Below are 15,257 nucleotides of genomic sequence, written 5' to 3'. Positions count from 1 at the left end.
GTCCCTGACGGTGGGGTGGCAGAGGCAAGATCTCGAGCCGTCTGCTCCTGGGGGCTTTGGGAGGTAGTAGTGTTGATGGTGACTGCACCACAGCTGAGGACACAGAGAACACTTGTGTGCTTACCCTAAGGCTAGGCCATCCTCGGAGGAGTTGCCTTCAAAGTCCCAAGTGACGTCTGTGATGGTTACTGTTATGTGTCAACTTTGAGGATGTTTTTGGATGAGATTAACATTTAAATCAATAGACTTTGAGTAAGCAGATTGCCCTCCATAACGTGGGTGGGTCTCATCCAATCAGTTGAAGGCATGAACAGAACAAACAGACTGGCCTCCAGGAGCAAGAGGGAATTCTCCAGCAGACGCCTTCGGACATCATCTGTACCACTGACTCTCCTGGATTGTGAGCCTGCCAGCCCACGCTGCAGATCTGGACTTGCCAGCTTCCATAATTGCCTGAGCCAATTCCTTACAATAAATATATGTATATGTACACATCCATCCTGACAAGAGGTTTTCGCATATTGAGGTATACGGGGTAAAGTAACTATTTGGGCTCAAAACTGATTCGGCTTGAACTAAAAAGCCTGACTTATGGCCTGTCAAACATACATTGTACTCTGCTTAACCATCAAAGTCAAGAACACGTTCTCTTGAGAATGCAGACTCCCCCTCCTACACCATGTTGGCAAGGCCGGGATTAGTGCCTCTCCTGACATCAGGGTCATGTTGACCTGCTGATTTGCAATTGAACACCTGTTTGAAATTCTGATGAAAATCTAACCTGGGTGTGTTTAACGTATGTTCTTTGTTCTAAAAAGATCTAAGACTGTACTGAAACCCATGCTTTTCTGGAATGCTTTCTAAGGCCTTCCTGGGTTATAATCCTCACTCTGGCTCAAGTAAACTTGCCTCATTTCTCTTATCTATAGGATGGACATTGATTATTTTGCGTCGACAATCCTATTGGTTCTGTTTCTCTGGAGAATCCTGGCTATTCCAATGTCAGACAGGAAGTTTCTACTCCCAACCTTTAAAAACGAGTGAACCCCATCCCTCAGGGTATGGAGGCCATGGGACCCTGTTTTCAGACAGCCATCCTGAAGTTCCCAGGAAAATGAAACAAGGCTCTGGAGATGAGTGGAGTTGAAGGGCTGGTACCTTTTATGCCATCGCCATTTCTCCTGCTCTCCCAGGAGAGGGGAGCTGGGTACATGCCTAGTCAGGACGTTAGGCAGGAGGGGCCACTGTCACAGCACCTGTCATCAGCTATGGCTCCCTTGAGAAGAATGCTTAACTCACGAGGGGATCCTGGGTGTCCTGACCTGGGCATTCTTCCCAGAATGTAGTTGATAAACTACATTGAATGGAGTTGAATGGAGTTGATAAACCAGGTCTTCTTTGTCAACATCCAAAAAAATGTGTCCATTTTTCTTTGTTTTCTAACCTTTATTTTTATCTTGTAAGTGCCTTGTGTTGTAGAGCTAAGTTAGGGAGAATTGAAATGTGGGGGATGAGAATTGGCCAACCAAAAATGTGTCTCTTTGGCATAAGGATTATTTTGGACTGGTTACTTTTAAAAACTGTAGACATGAGAGAAACTCTAAAAGGTAGAATTTAATCCTTTGCAAGAGACATTTACACTTGTAAGAGAAATCTCCATCTGTAAGGGTGTCTCCCTCTCTGTACTAGGAAGAAGGGGTCATGACCTTATCTCTAGAAACTGTTATCAATGCGGAAGGCAAGGGCTTAAATCTGTGTAATGACTTTACTCTTGTTTACAGTGCTTTTCTGGTAATCTCCCGTAATGACTCCCCCACCCCCAGCATCCTCCTTTGTAGCTGAAGATGGTATTTAAGATGAGAGCCTCTGCCATTTTGGCAAGTTACTCAGTTTTCCTGGGTCTCTCCCATCTATACATGTTATAAAGCTTTGTTTGATTTTCTCCTGTTATTCTGTCTCATGTCAATTTAATTGGTAGCCTGGTCAGAAGGACCCAGAGTGGGTAGAGGAAATGTCTTCCTCCTGTACAGAAACAAGCTTTTGAAAATTCAGGGTAATTTAGAAGCCATGCGTGGGTGCTCTACAATAGTTTGCTAAATTGGATGACTTTCCCACTGAGGTTTACCAAAGACTCCTGCCTGCAAATTAGCTGAGTGCCGGGGCAAGCCACTTACTCCCTCTGGTATGGTCCTCCCCACTGAGAAATGGGAGTGGGCTGGTGGGCAAGACAGACTCCAATTCAGAGGCTGCCACCATTTCTAAAAATCTGATTCTAGAAAGAGGATCAAAGAAATGTTTGCTCCAGGCTAACTTCGCCCAGCACGGGTCCTGACACTTGGCAGCGATCTTGCAGGGGCCCACGACCAAACGGCCTGCTTGCTCCGTAAAGTGTCTGTCCAGAACAGGAGGAGGTTGAAGTCCTTTACACACTGACACACACACACACCTCTCTTCCACATTCCAGTTTATTTTTGTATTGTGCACACAGTAAAATGTTTCTTTTTTTGTCTTTACTTAAATACGGAGAATATGAAGATTGTGAGTCAAGCTGTCAAAACTTAATGTTTACACTAGGCTGACATAAAACTGGAACTCTTACCTAAATTTCAAATTTTGTGTCCAAAAATTCTATTTTGACTGATTTTAATAGAAAACTATAAATATTAAATTGGGGGGAGGGAAACTGGGGGCAAAAAGTTTCAGTTGCTTATAAAGTTTGAAAACCAACGCTGTAAGGAAAGGCAGGCAATGTCATGTGATCTCCCATGAGAAGATGGTGGTGGTTCTAATCCTGAAAGTGTGTACCTAAAAAGGGATATCCTTCTTAAGCCACCTGGGCAGGGGTGGCTGTGGCAGGGGTGGGGGAGGGACCCCAAGGACTGAATCAAATGGGCTGTCAATTTGCAACTCTGGGAGAAACCCAGGAGCTCAGTGGTATAGAGCTTCTTTAAGTGTAAAATGCTTACAGAAAATCAAATCACCACTTTGTGAGAAATTGGTTTCCATTAGCATCTTAAATCCTTTTGATGAGATCAAGGATAAAGGTCTTTTGCGTCTGTCCATGAGGAATTAAGTGCTACAGGAATTGCCCTCCTGCGGCAGTAAACAACTAGAAAAGTGGACGTAATATATGAAACAATAGTTTTCAGACATCAGGCCAGAGGCAGCCCTGGATTTTGATCTCTAAAAGAAGGGAGACAAGGCAAGGCCTACACCTTCCCCACGTCACCGTCAGGAGGCGGCGTCCAGGCCACAGCTCAGAACGGGAGCCGAACAGCCTCCGTGAGTAGAGGAGACATCAAAGTTCAGGGAGGCCAAGGGCTAGAATTTGTGAGGCAGAGTCCTGGACAGGATGGAGCTACCTGGAGAACGGCCTACGGAGACCTGCAGAGGGGGCCCTTCAGCCTCGGTTGGGACCCTGATCTCCACATGCCTCAGAGGGAACTCCTCAAGGCCAGGAAAGAACACCCAATATACAGGCATTGGGTAGAATTCTCAGAATAATGCCTTAAAAGTGGGGCAAAATTAGCCCTAAAGGCTGCATGAGCCCCACCCTAAAAGCCTAAAAAGAAGACTTGAAAGGATCAAACTGATCACAAGCAACTTAACTGCAGGCAGGAACAGTCCACCGCTGTTTAACAGAGTACAACAGAAGCCACTACCCAACAATATAAATTTCACAATGCTTGGCATCCAATAAAAAACTATCAGGCATGAAAAGAGGCATAAAAATAAGACTCATCCATAATTAGGAAAGATACATCCATCAACAGAAACAGCCCCAGGAATGTCAAAGATGATGGAATACTATAGGAGACAAGGATCTTAAAGTATTACTGTAGGTCTTAAAACATGATCCGGGATATAACACAGGGGCTAAGTACAGCCTGTGGGCCAAATGTGGCCCCCGCTTGTGTTTGCAAATAAAGCTTTATTGGAACCCAGCGAAGCTCACTCATTTACGCATTGTCCATTGCTGCTTCTGTGCTACAATGGCCAAGCTGAGTAGATTTCACAAAGATCGCAAAGGGCCGCAAAGCCAAAAATATTTATCATCTGGTTTTTCACACCGAAAGTTGCTGACCCCTGATGTAAAGGAAAACATGAATGTGAGGAGGGAAACGGAAGACATAAAAAAAGACCCAAATAAAACTTCTAAGGACAGGACATACAGTATTTGAGAAGTATCCTAGGTGGAATTAACATGAAGATGAATCCCAACTAATCTGTTTCAAAGCTCGTCATCTGGTTGGCGGAGGTGGACGTCTTTGACAGGAGATGGCGTGAAGAAGGGAAGTGTGGCTGGGTTAGAAAAACAGCAGTTTGCAATTCCAAATTCCTGGAATTAAGGTGTGGACCAGGTTGACATTCCTTGCCAAAGGGCTGCTGGTATCTGAAGTGCCTTGCCTGCTTCCTGTGGTGGGGGGGGCAGGCACTTGGAGTGGGTATCACTCCCAACCCCCTGGCATGGCTGATAACGGAGGCCCTGGTTTCAGCTCCCTTGTGGCTTTTTGACAGCACAGGCTCTAGTTCCGAAAGCCCACATCATTATAATCACTGACACACTTTGCCACTTGATTTTGGGCAAGAGTTCAGAGGTAAGCCACGCTTAGAAATGTATTTTTAAAGGTCATTACTGATCGAAACCATGAATCATCAGCATAAGTGTCTCATTTCAGGCCACCTCCATAAATGGGATGAGAGGTTTATTGCTGTTTATTTATGGAGCACTTACTATGAGCCAGGCACCATACTAAGGGTTCTACTTGAATTTTACTCATTATCATGCTTAGAAACCCCCACCCCTACTACCCCTTTCTAACTGAAGAAACTAAAGCACAGGGCGACTGAGCAACTTGGACAGGCCACATGGCTAGTGAGTCAGGATTCGAAGTCAGGTAGGGTGACTCGAGGACACGCCCTCTGGGCTACATACTGGCTCCCTTGTAAAGCATCTATTCTAATGCCTGACAACACAGATGACAATACGTGAGATAGCTTCTAATGGACCTCAGATTTTAATAGGACACTGGAAAACTTTGTGAAAAGTTGGATTTTTTTTCTATTAGGGAACAAAATAGCTGAATAAAAACCAAAATCAGATGCAGAAATTAAACTTTTTCTTATATAATAAGACGCCATTTGCTCCTCAGGCAACTACATTTATTTAGAATCTTTGGAGACATCTCACACATACGGACATTCAGCAGTTTATTTTTCCTGGTTTACTTCCCTCTCATGCTAACTCCAACAAGTGATATCACTACGATACATAAATGGCCCAAATGATGAGGCCAAAACGATATGTGTGGCTATGAGAGAACTACTCCTTTTACCAATTCCCATCTTCATATCCCCTTAGCTTGTCAGAAAGTTCTGATGCAAAGAAGCGTTTTTGACAAGGCAATTATTTATTAGTCATGCAAGCAGACAGAACCAGTTATGAGAAGCACCGCTTCTGTCAATTTACAGCAGCACGGAGTACAAAGCATCACAATTTCTTTATCAATAGACATTTAGTAGCATGACCTAAAAGGATAATGTGTAAAGAAACACAACAACAATGCGTTATTTCAAAATGTGTATTTAATGGCTGTTCCAACAAAATCAAGCAGAATCACATTTCAAAAGTATTACATACATATATATATATATATTTTTTTTTTTAAGGTGCATTTTCAAGTTTTATTTGGGCTTCATTTCTTCTTGGCTGCCTGAGGTGTTCTTGCGGATACAATTAACATAGAACATTCTGAGGCTGATAGCTTCTCATGCGTTGAAAGACAAGATCCTAATACCACCACATATTTTGGATACATTAGAATTTCCAAAAGCCGTGTGTAATTAAAAAAAACTTAATGCCAGTCATGAAAGACATTTTCAACACAAGATTTAGGCACTCAAAACTTTGGAAGAGCCACAAAATATTCCAACAAGAGTTAATGCACTTCATGATCACATCTACTCAAAGATTATTCTCAATTAAAATCTATCTTTCCCATTATATTTTGATAATTACTGTGCACCATCTGCAGCATTGTGTTTTAGTTAAATAATGCTGAACTACTTCTATTACTGATCCTGGTGCTCATCCTTCATGGTACATTTTTTACAGCAGAGCCTATAGAACTCACTGATAAGCATCTCCCTCCTCTTCCTGCTGGTACCTGAATAAGGAGGCCCCTGACCAACTTTATACTTGTATTTTCTGCTGTAGTTGCTTTCTTAGCATGCAAAATTTCAAGAAATGGGATGCTCCCGGGAGACCAGGAAACATGATCCAAGTGTTTCCAGCATGGGCTCCTAGGCTCAGTTCATTTGCTCAGTCGCGTTGCGGCTAAGCACGTCACTCCATCTACATTCCTGCAGTCTACGCTGCTCGACTGACGGGTACGGAGCCGAGGAGAAGGAGACTCACATTTGTCACTCTACTTGGCACCAGGCCACGGCCATCTACACCTCGTCTGACTTGAGGCAAAACTTGCTGATCTCTGGAGCTTCCTCCGCCTCGTCTGAAGACGGAGGGGTGGGAATGACGCTCGCCTACTGAGACGCCATCAACTCCAGGTGCACTTCTTGGAATTGAACAGAATTTGGCATTGTTAGAATTCAGAACACGTTCCTGTTGAGAATAAGGTGCATTTGTTCAGTGGTATGGATTTGTGTAGCTAAGAAAACAATTAGAAAGCCTTTCAGAATTTTCAGATTACAGTCTGCAAATTGACTCATCATAATCACCAATGACTAACTTATAAAGATCTATCCAGAGAAATGAATTTGAGAGTTATCTGACCGTAAGTCGTTCAGAAGAGAGCACAGTAATTTCCCACAGGAGAATCTGGTGTTTCATCGTGAGGATCACTGGGAAGTTAATTACACTGCTAATGTTTCTGGTGTACTGGAGGAGACATTAGCATGAGTAAATTACGAGCGAGATGACAAGTTGCTTAACATTTGTTTCTGTTCACTGGGTGAGACGAGGCTGTCGTGAAGCCTCTGTATGAGTTGGGATGGGGAGAAAAGCGCATAAGGAATGAGAGATTGTTAACTTCAGTTTCGGCACATATAATCAATCAGAACTGGTTACTACTACTTGATAAACATCGATGTTAAATGCAAAACACATAAGACTCACTCAAGTTTTAGAAATTAACCTCATCACGAGGTAACAGAAGCTGGGAAATATTAGGGAGGCGACTGTTGGTTTAGGACATTTACATGAAACCTCAGCCATCCCTCCTGAGCCGAGGGGACAGCAGCGAGAAGGAAGGTGGATTCTAGTTGAGGCTGCTTTCCATCCTCTTTCAGAACTGCATCCTCTATGACAGTCTGCAACACCTGTCTTGCGATCAGGACCCAGGCTCACGACAGCACAGTTAAGACTACAGTCCCTCTCTGGCGTTTTAGAATGGCCACAGCTTGCTCGTGAGTAACGCCTTCCAGAGTCTCACCGTTAACAGCTAAAATCTGGTCACCTCGCTTCAGTCGGCCGTCACCTGCAGCTGCTCCCTACAAACAGAAACATTCCAGTTTAGCCCGGGGCTCGTCAATCGCTATCCAAATCACATGAGAACCTCTACCTTGTGTCTGGTGTGCAAATTAAAAGAATAACTTTAGAAACTACCAACTAAAGTTGCTCTAAGCAATGTTTTTAAGTTATGTTATTTGACAATGGGTGAATGGTAACCATAATTATGCACTGTTTAAATAACAAACAAGTAGAAAAGTGCTGGCATTCACATTTCTTTTAACAAGTAGGAGCTTAACTCAATATTCAGTACTGAATGCCATTTGAATGTCCCATCGCGTCACATTCACGCATACGTAATCCACAAACTAAGGCAGGACCCAGTCTGGTGCTAGTCTTATTGGCGCCAATGCGTCATTGTATCTGGTTCCCACTGCATAACTAAGCTCTCAGCACTGAGGTGATCTGTCAAAAAGAAGCCTAGCCTCTGGGTGGGTGAACTGCGTGGTGTGTGAATTTTATCTCAGGAAAGCTGTTCTCTATAAAAATACACAAACATGTAGCATCTCTGAAATTTTGAAGTATCATATTTAGAAGCTCCAACTTTATCTTTGATCATCTAAATGGGTTTCTAAATGACCACTTTCCCTATATGCCCAGCCATGCATGGCTCCTCAAAATGGCACAAAGCAAGTGAGGGCTTTTTCATCCTAAAGCTGAGTATCTAAGAATGCCGTGGTATTACTAGAAATATTTGGGACTGGTCAGGGAAGACAAGACCTAGAAAACGATTCACAGGCAGCTTTCTCCATCTGTTGGGGTCACTGTGGAAATGCCTTGAAAAGTTAGTGCCAGAGGTCCTTTAAATGATGTTCCACTAGTGGGGAAACTAAGGCCCAGAGGCACCAAGTCCCTGAGGGACTCGCTCAGAAGCCGAGCGATGAGGCGCGGACGCTCCAGGGACCTCTGTCCCATGCAGCGTGGGTCCTGAGGTGGCAGGAGGATTATCGGAATTTCTGGAATGAAGAATATTCAAAACCAGGTCTATATTGGGGGAAAATAGCAAAACTAAATAACACGCAACTTCACTCAGATCTTTTTTTCTTTTAGGGAGGGGGTTAACTGCACTAAATCAGGATTAAACAAGTAACCCTAATGGAGAGAATCAGAGTCACTAGGTAACTGGATTTTATCAGGCTTCTATGCTCAGATTTAAGGGCCTCAGTAAACCTCAGGCATCCGTGTAGTTTTTATGCTCTATTTCAGGCATTGCTGTGCTTACTGATGATGACTTCCTGACCTGCACGTCACCTCCTGCTTTCTCAACGTGGCACTTGTGGACAAAGCAAGGAAGGAAGAAAGAGGTGTTCACAGACAGGCCTGCACCTGGCTGGGAAATGTGGCTTCACGCAGCCTGCTGTGTGAGCCGGCCTGTCACTCAGCCTTCCCTGATGCCGGAACACGGGCATCTCCCATCGACTGTTCCCTGTGCTCAGGATGACCGTGTGGCAGCTGGTGTTTACTCAGTGATGGGGGGTATAACAAAGCGAAGCTCCAGTGATGATCGGACCCACGCTTTCAGAGGCTCTGAAACACCCCTCCACTTTCAGGGTTGTTGAAATCTTTAAGCCAATCTCTTGCTGGCTTATGGTAAAATTCGGCTGCTGAGGGGACTATGAGCGAAGGTTCTCTTATCAAAGTCTGGAGTTCCCAACTGAACACCTGAAAGAAAATGGAAGGTCCCGACAGCCCGATAATCAGATCGACCGAGTCTCACACACCGTGCACGCCCCGAGGGCGGGGATGCGTCACACTGTGGGGGCAAAACACTGTGACGGGCCGAGTTAGTGTCCTAGCTGAGCAAGAGACTTACTGAAGGTTTAGGACACAGAAAGGTCACATAAAAATCCACACCTGTGGACATCTGCGATCCAGAGACCTAAGCAAATATTTTTAAGGAGATATGTTCAGTGTTAAAAAACGTGAAAAACATACACCTATAGTTCCCAGATCTTCAGAATTCCTAGGGGCGAAAGCTCAGCTCTGTGTCAGAATCTGTTTTAGAAAGTCTTCACCATCAAAAAAGAAAAATCTCATTTGCTAGTTTTTGGTTTATTGATTCTCTACAGAAAACCTCTAAATTTGGATATATTGGCTTACTCTAACAAAAAAAGGAGAAAAAGTCATTAAACTAAATCTTACTATAGTAAACTCTAGAGAACCATCTAAATTATAATAATGGTAGTAATTATGTGCCTTGGAAGACTGACTGAACCGAGGGGGCCTTAGCTAGGGCTTTAGAACTTTTTCTTTTGTTAATTCAGGGCTTTTCACTTTTAGGTGTGGCTCACTTTACAAAAAAGGTCCATTCCTTAAAAAATGAAACATACCAAGGATATTCAGTGTTTGTGACCGTCTTCCTGCTCGCACAGGTGCTTCCTAAATGAGCACTTCCAGTTGGGACCTTGGAAAGGGCACCCGATATGAGCTGCAGTCCTTTCAGATCCCACTACTGAGGTCCCAATAGGATTTGAGGTGGTTTCTTTTAAAAAATCCACCAGCAATGCACGGCCATTCCACTCCCGGCTGTGTGTTCCGGTGCCCCGGCAAAGGTGCGTGACTCCGGCCCCCGTCTACGTGTGTGTGCAGCCAGGTGCCGCTGGGCAGTCTGCAGAACTCTGGGCTCCGGGTCAAAACCTCAGAGGCCCACCCGTCCTCTCTCTGGACTGCAGCTGCTCAACCCACAGTTGTGAGGTGAGCATGACTACAAACATTCTGGACGTCCTTCCGGAGGTGAAGGCAGGCGGGCAGAACTCGCTAACACGTGGGGCTGAGTCTGCAGCCTGTCCACCATCCTTACTACATGGCTGCCTCCTGTAAAAGCAGAGTATGATAATGCCCCAAAGAATGATCATCACAACTACTTATGGTGCCTTCTTGGGAAAAGGAGGGTCTGTAGGTGGCCCACCCACCGTGGCAGTTATAGACGGGCAGCATGGTCATCCGAGGTGTTTCTGGTCTGCCTGCCCGCTTTCCGTTAGCCCACCTCCAGGTCAGCAGATGCGTGTTGGGAATGACATGCTGTCTTACAGGCACCCTCGCAGGATGGAAACAGACGGGCAGTCTGCAGGAGTCTAATGTGCTCTGGAAGCACCTGCCAAGTGACCTTAGGATTGTGCTCAGGTCTCGGTCAGGCCCAACTGACAGGTGATGGGGCCACCTTGTGAGTAGGGTACAGTATGGCTTTCCAGAAAGAGACAGAAGCTATCTTATGTCTTCTTTCGAAGACCTTCATTTCTTTAGGAAAATAAAGCAGTGGGAAGCAATCTGATCAATGAATGACTGACTGTGATAAAACCAATAAATAAATAAAGGAATAAAGAGGAATAAAGTTGTAATATCAATACTAATACTTTTCAGAGATCTTCAAAATGTATAATAAAACTAAATTCCAACTTTAAACATCACAATGGAGTTAAAAATAACTTATCTAATAGCCACCTAGAGGCAGCAGCAGGGCTGCACGCCACGACCTGGGTATTAATTTATGGAAACGTTTAATTCCTAAAAAACACTCTATCATCCAGTCTTAGTGTAGCCTCTCAGGCTGATCCTAAAGCACTTGGCGGAGGACTGGAAAAGAGAAAGTGCCATAAGCTACACAGCATCCCAGCGTTTTGGTGTCGGGCGGCCCAATGCTGCACTGAGCGGCGGCTGGCTCACAGCTTATGGCACAGCCCTCTGGCATCTGTTCTCTTTTCTTAAGGGAGAAAGCCACATCTTTGGTCTCGCCCAGGACAAGACTTCCAAGGCCAGCTTCCAAAGAGCGTGGCACTGCCCTTTATACTGTGTTGCCGAAGGAAGACCTTCCTTAAAATCCGTTAGCATCTACTTTTGTGACAGGGTCCAAAGAACATTACACCTCTTGTGCCTCTGATATTATCACACAACTCTTCTTTCGCTAGTCTGGTGCGGGAATTTCCTAGAAGATTCAGATGAAGTAAGCATACATCACACGCCCAGGGACAGCCAAAGCACAGCACAGCAAAGCACTTGAGAAAATCTCACCTAGGTTTGATAAGAAAACAAAAGGACAGTAAAAAGGAAAAAATACCTTTGCAAATATAGTCTTGACATAAATTGGCAGGTCTCCATGGGGACTTCCATAACCCCCTACAATACTCAACCCCAACCCGTCAGAGCCTTTCTCCAAGGCAATGGTCTTAGGCGGAGGCGTTCTGAAAACACAATGCACGCCGTTTAGTTCAGGAAGAGGCACTGCAGGGACGTCACTCTAACGGAAGAACACAGACTGAGAGAGACTTTCATACCGCGAAACTGCGGAGGCTCGAGTATCAAATCAAACACTCCGAGAGCAAGCTGTAAACTCATTTTTAAATTTCCCACCTCATGCCGCACTAACGACCAACACTGATGACGTTTCAGGAATTTCTCTTTCATAAAGATCACTGTTTTCTAATTAAAAATAAAGCCATGATGCTGAAATTGTCACAGCACCTTCTGTGTGCTTAGTTCTAACTCTCAGAGTTTGAAGCTGAGTGAATTGTGCTGACGCCCCTGAGGAAGGCGCATGGGGACAGAGGCGGGGCCACCCCGAGCCCGGCACAGACCGTCGTCTGCAGGTGGCCTCTGTCCACCACGGGTGACGGCAGCCCGGCAGCTCAGTATTCCTGCCTGGACCCCCGCACCCCCTGGGGTGGGAGCTCCCTCTTCCAGCCCCCTCCACTGAGCAGCTTTCCCGACTCCCTCAGAGAGTGAGCCACAGAGTCCGCTGTGCTCCCTCTGCTCCTGGTCCCGACTTCCACACGGCACTCAAGTCTATGGGGATTACTGGACCATCCTTCTCCTCTGCCAGACTCAGAACCCCGTGAGTCTCAGTCCTCTGAGTACACCCGGCACTGCGCATGCTGCCTGTCACAAACTCAGGATCATGACTGTGCAAATGAGAGCTGAAATCCAGGAGAAGAGAGAAACCGAGGTGAAGCCAAATGGGTAACACCCAGCGTTTCGAATGCAGAATTTGGATTTCAAAGGCTCGTCCAGTGTGGAAGTCTTCTCTCTCGGAAACAACATGGCTCAAAATTAAACCACCCACGTGGGCTCAAGCAGTTAAGTCTAAGCTTAGCTAACGCCAGTTTCCTATCCCAGGTGTGGCTGTCGGAAGGGTGGGAGCCTAAGAGAGCTCTGGTACCCAGACCCTGTCGTCCGCGTGTGCACAGAGGTCCGTGTGTGTGCTGGCAGCACCGCTGGTCGTGCGGCAGCCTGTGTATCCGAGCGGCAGAGCCCTCCGATATGAACTCACCACTCATGTGTTTAGAGAAATTTACAAAAGTGGGACATGAGTAATCTGTGAAGATGTGGTTCTGTCTGACTAGGATATTCTTCCCTGTCCCCCTTGTCAATTTGGCCTGGCTTATTTTAGGCTTAGTTTTCAGCTGGTTCACACTGACACCACTTCCTGATGACGGACTCACGGATTGTTCATAGCAGGCAACCACTGTTCTGAACGCCACCCCTGCTTTTGCCAATTGTTTTAAAACTCAGCTGAAGCATTCGTGCCCCCAGGCACACTCCCTCGTGAGTCATGGCCCTCAGCTTCCTCAGCTCTCTCCAGTACGTACCGACTCTCATGACCAAGGACAGATGGGGCTGTGTTTCTAGTTCTCTGGAGCTCCCTGAGGACTGGGGCAATGCCTTCCCCTACGTTTCTAAGTCTGAATCCTCAGGACGCCGCCCTTGCACAGCGTCCAGCCTTTGGAAGGGTCAGTGACCATCTGCTGGACTAATGACGAGCGCCCCCGAGGTGGAGTGGCAATGACGTCATGGACAGGCTCTACCTTTCACCACCTGCTGGCCGTGTAAATGCTCAGTAAGGGCCCCTGGCTAGACGTGAACTCGATCGTGTTTCCTCTTTCACCCACAGCCCCATTCCCAAGGATATTGAAATGGGAACCTAGAAGTCCAAAGCCATTGTTGCAGAGCCCCTGGGGGCCACCACATCAGGAGAGACCTTCCCAACTGTGCCCGTTCACAGCCAGAGCCCCGCTTCCGGGCGAGAGGGAGGAGTCAGCTCCACCGTCCACTGGTCACCTCACTGGAGTCGCCGCCATTTAACTCACATTTTTAATTGGTTTAATGTACTTTCACATAGAAGACTAGTAAAAAATATATCTCCAAATGTTAACACTTGGACTCTAAGTGATTTTCCATTGTTTATGCTAGTGGCTCCCAACCTGCCAGGAGCTGTGGAATCACAGCAAAGAGGCCAGGCTTACAAGGGCATCTCTGTGTCCCACGCGCCTGAAAGGATGTCAAATGTGTCCTCTCGTCCTACAAGGGCCCTGAGTCTTTTAAGGGAAGGGCCGCTGTAACTTGAAAATGTTATACTTTCACGTATTTGCCATATTTTAATAGCATGCATTCCTTAATTTCATAATGAGAAAAAAGTAAAATGAGCTTAGTTTTATATTCTTTCCTCCAGAAAAACAAACTCAAAGATGTCACTTAAGTTGATGAACTTTCAGGAAAAAGTTGGGAACGGCTGTGATCATCAGATCCTCCAATAAGCCACCACCGTTTACTGAGCACCTGCTGGTGACCAGGCCCGGTGGGACCCAGAGGAGAAACTCCAGGCAGCGTTTCTCGAAGGACGGACGCTCTGCCTGGATCCTCTCCCTAGGTGAAAAATCTCCCTGGAGAATGCAGTGTAGACCACCCACTCAGAATCTCTGAGAAAGGGGCCAGGGCAATCAGCATTTTTAAATATGCTCTTTACCTTATTCTTATGCACATTCCAGTTTGAGAAACTCTGCTTAAATGAGCAACTTTAGCGGCATTGACTGGCATTAATGACGAATACCAGCAAGTATAACAAGATTTAACCCCAGAACAAGATTTCAGCTTAGAAAACTGAGGGAAGCTGGTTCCTTGTGTAATAAAGCAGGGTGCCCCTGGGCTATAAATGTGGGGTTTCTTAGGGGAGAAGGCACAGGCACGGTGTCAAAGTGACCAGCTGGAGCGTGTGCAGGCCCTGCAACAAGCCTGTTCAGAACTCACACGTGGAATGTGCTTGTGAGAAATTCAGAGACCCTGGTGCTTCCCTGGGGATCCTCCAGCGTCGGAGAGGCACTGTGCGCTGTCCCACTCCTCTCCATCAACACAATCCGTAAAAGGGCTCCCTGAGCTTTGCCCACACACGGAACAGGCACTCCGCATCTCGGATACTCACTCTGTGTCATCCGGATGGTGCTCGGCACTGGGTGAACCGAGGTGGTAGCCCGCAGACATGTTTTCAAGCTGAGTGGCTATGGCGCTTATATTGGTATCTGCCACAACCTGCGGGAAGAATGAGCACAAGACAACGCATCGCAAGTCAGAGGAGAACCCAAGACCCAGGCTACCCCCAGAGGCCAGCTCTCAGTGCGCATCATATGCAACCGATCCGCAGCGTGTGGCCCCGCAGGTTATTTGTCTTTCAGCTGCTTCTTCATTTGCCTTCAGTGACACCACACTGACAAAGCCGCAGCTCTCAGTCCTGGAGCTCATCTTCTCCATCTCAACAGAGCCCCTTGGTCACTGCGTCTCATGAATTTAAACACCATCTGTGTAAGTGTAAGGATAATTCCCGAATCTGTTTCTCCAGCACCATCTCTTACTTAACGCCAATCCAAACATCCACTCACAAGCTTGACGTCTCTACTCGGGCGTCCAGTAGGTATCTCAAACGCAGCGTGTCCAGCAAGGAGCAGCGCCCTCCCCACCCCCTACA

At 46.2% G+C, this 15,257-nt stretch overlaps 1 protein-coding gene across 3 annotated transcripts in view; it reads right to left on the bottom strand.

The window, feature by feature from the left end:
- Nucleotides 1–5,656: 5,656 nt before the first annotated feature.
- PATJ (PATJ crumbs cell polarity complex component) overlaps nt 5,657–15,257 on the bottom strand; it is a 309,336-nt gene continuing 299,735 nt past the window's right edge. For 2 of the 3 annotated variants that reach the window (XM_044749519.2, XM_014854688.3), the window contains exons 42-44: nt 14,718–14,824; nt 11,583–11,706; nt 5,657–7,509 (exon numbers count right to left, since the gene is read on the bottom strand). In XM_044749519.2, the coding sequence (XP_044605454.2) occupies nt 7,363–7,509; nt 11,583–11,706; nt 14,718–14,824 (378 nt within the window). In that variant the 3' untranslated portion in view covers nt 5,657–7,362. The remainder of the gene's footprint in view (nt 7,510–11,582; nt 11,707–14,717; nt 14,825–15,257) is intronic. The other variant, XM_044749521.2, reaches the window with a different exon arrangement.

Source organism: Equus asinus, chromosome 16 (genome assembly GCF_041296235.1).
Source record: "Equus asinus isolate D_3611 breed Donkey chromosome 16, EquAss-T2T_v2, whole genome shotgun sequence".
In the NCBI taxonomy this organism is placed as follows: Eukaryota; Metazoa; Chordata; class Mammalia; order Perissodactyla; family Equidae; genus Equus; species Equus asinus.
Note: the sequence above shows the minus strand (reverse complement) of the source record. Positions and strands in the feature narration are given on the sequence as shown.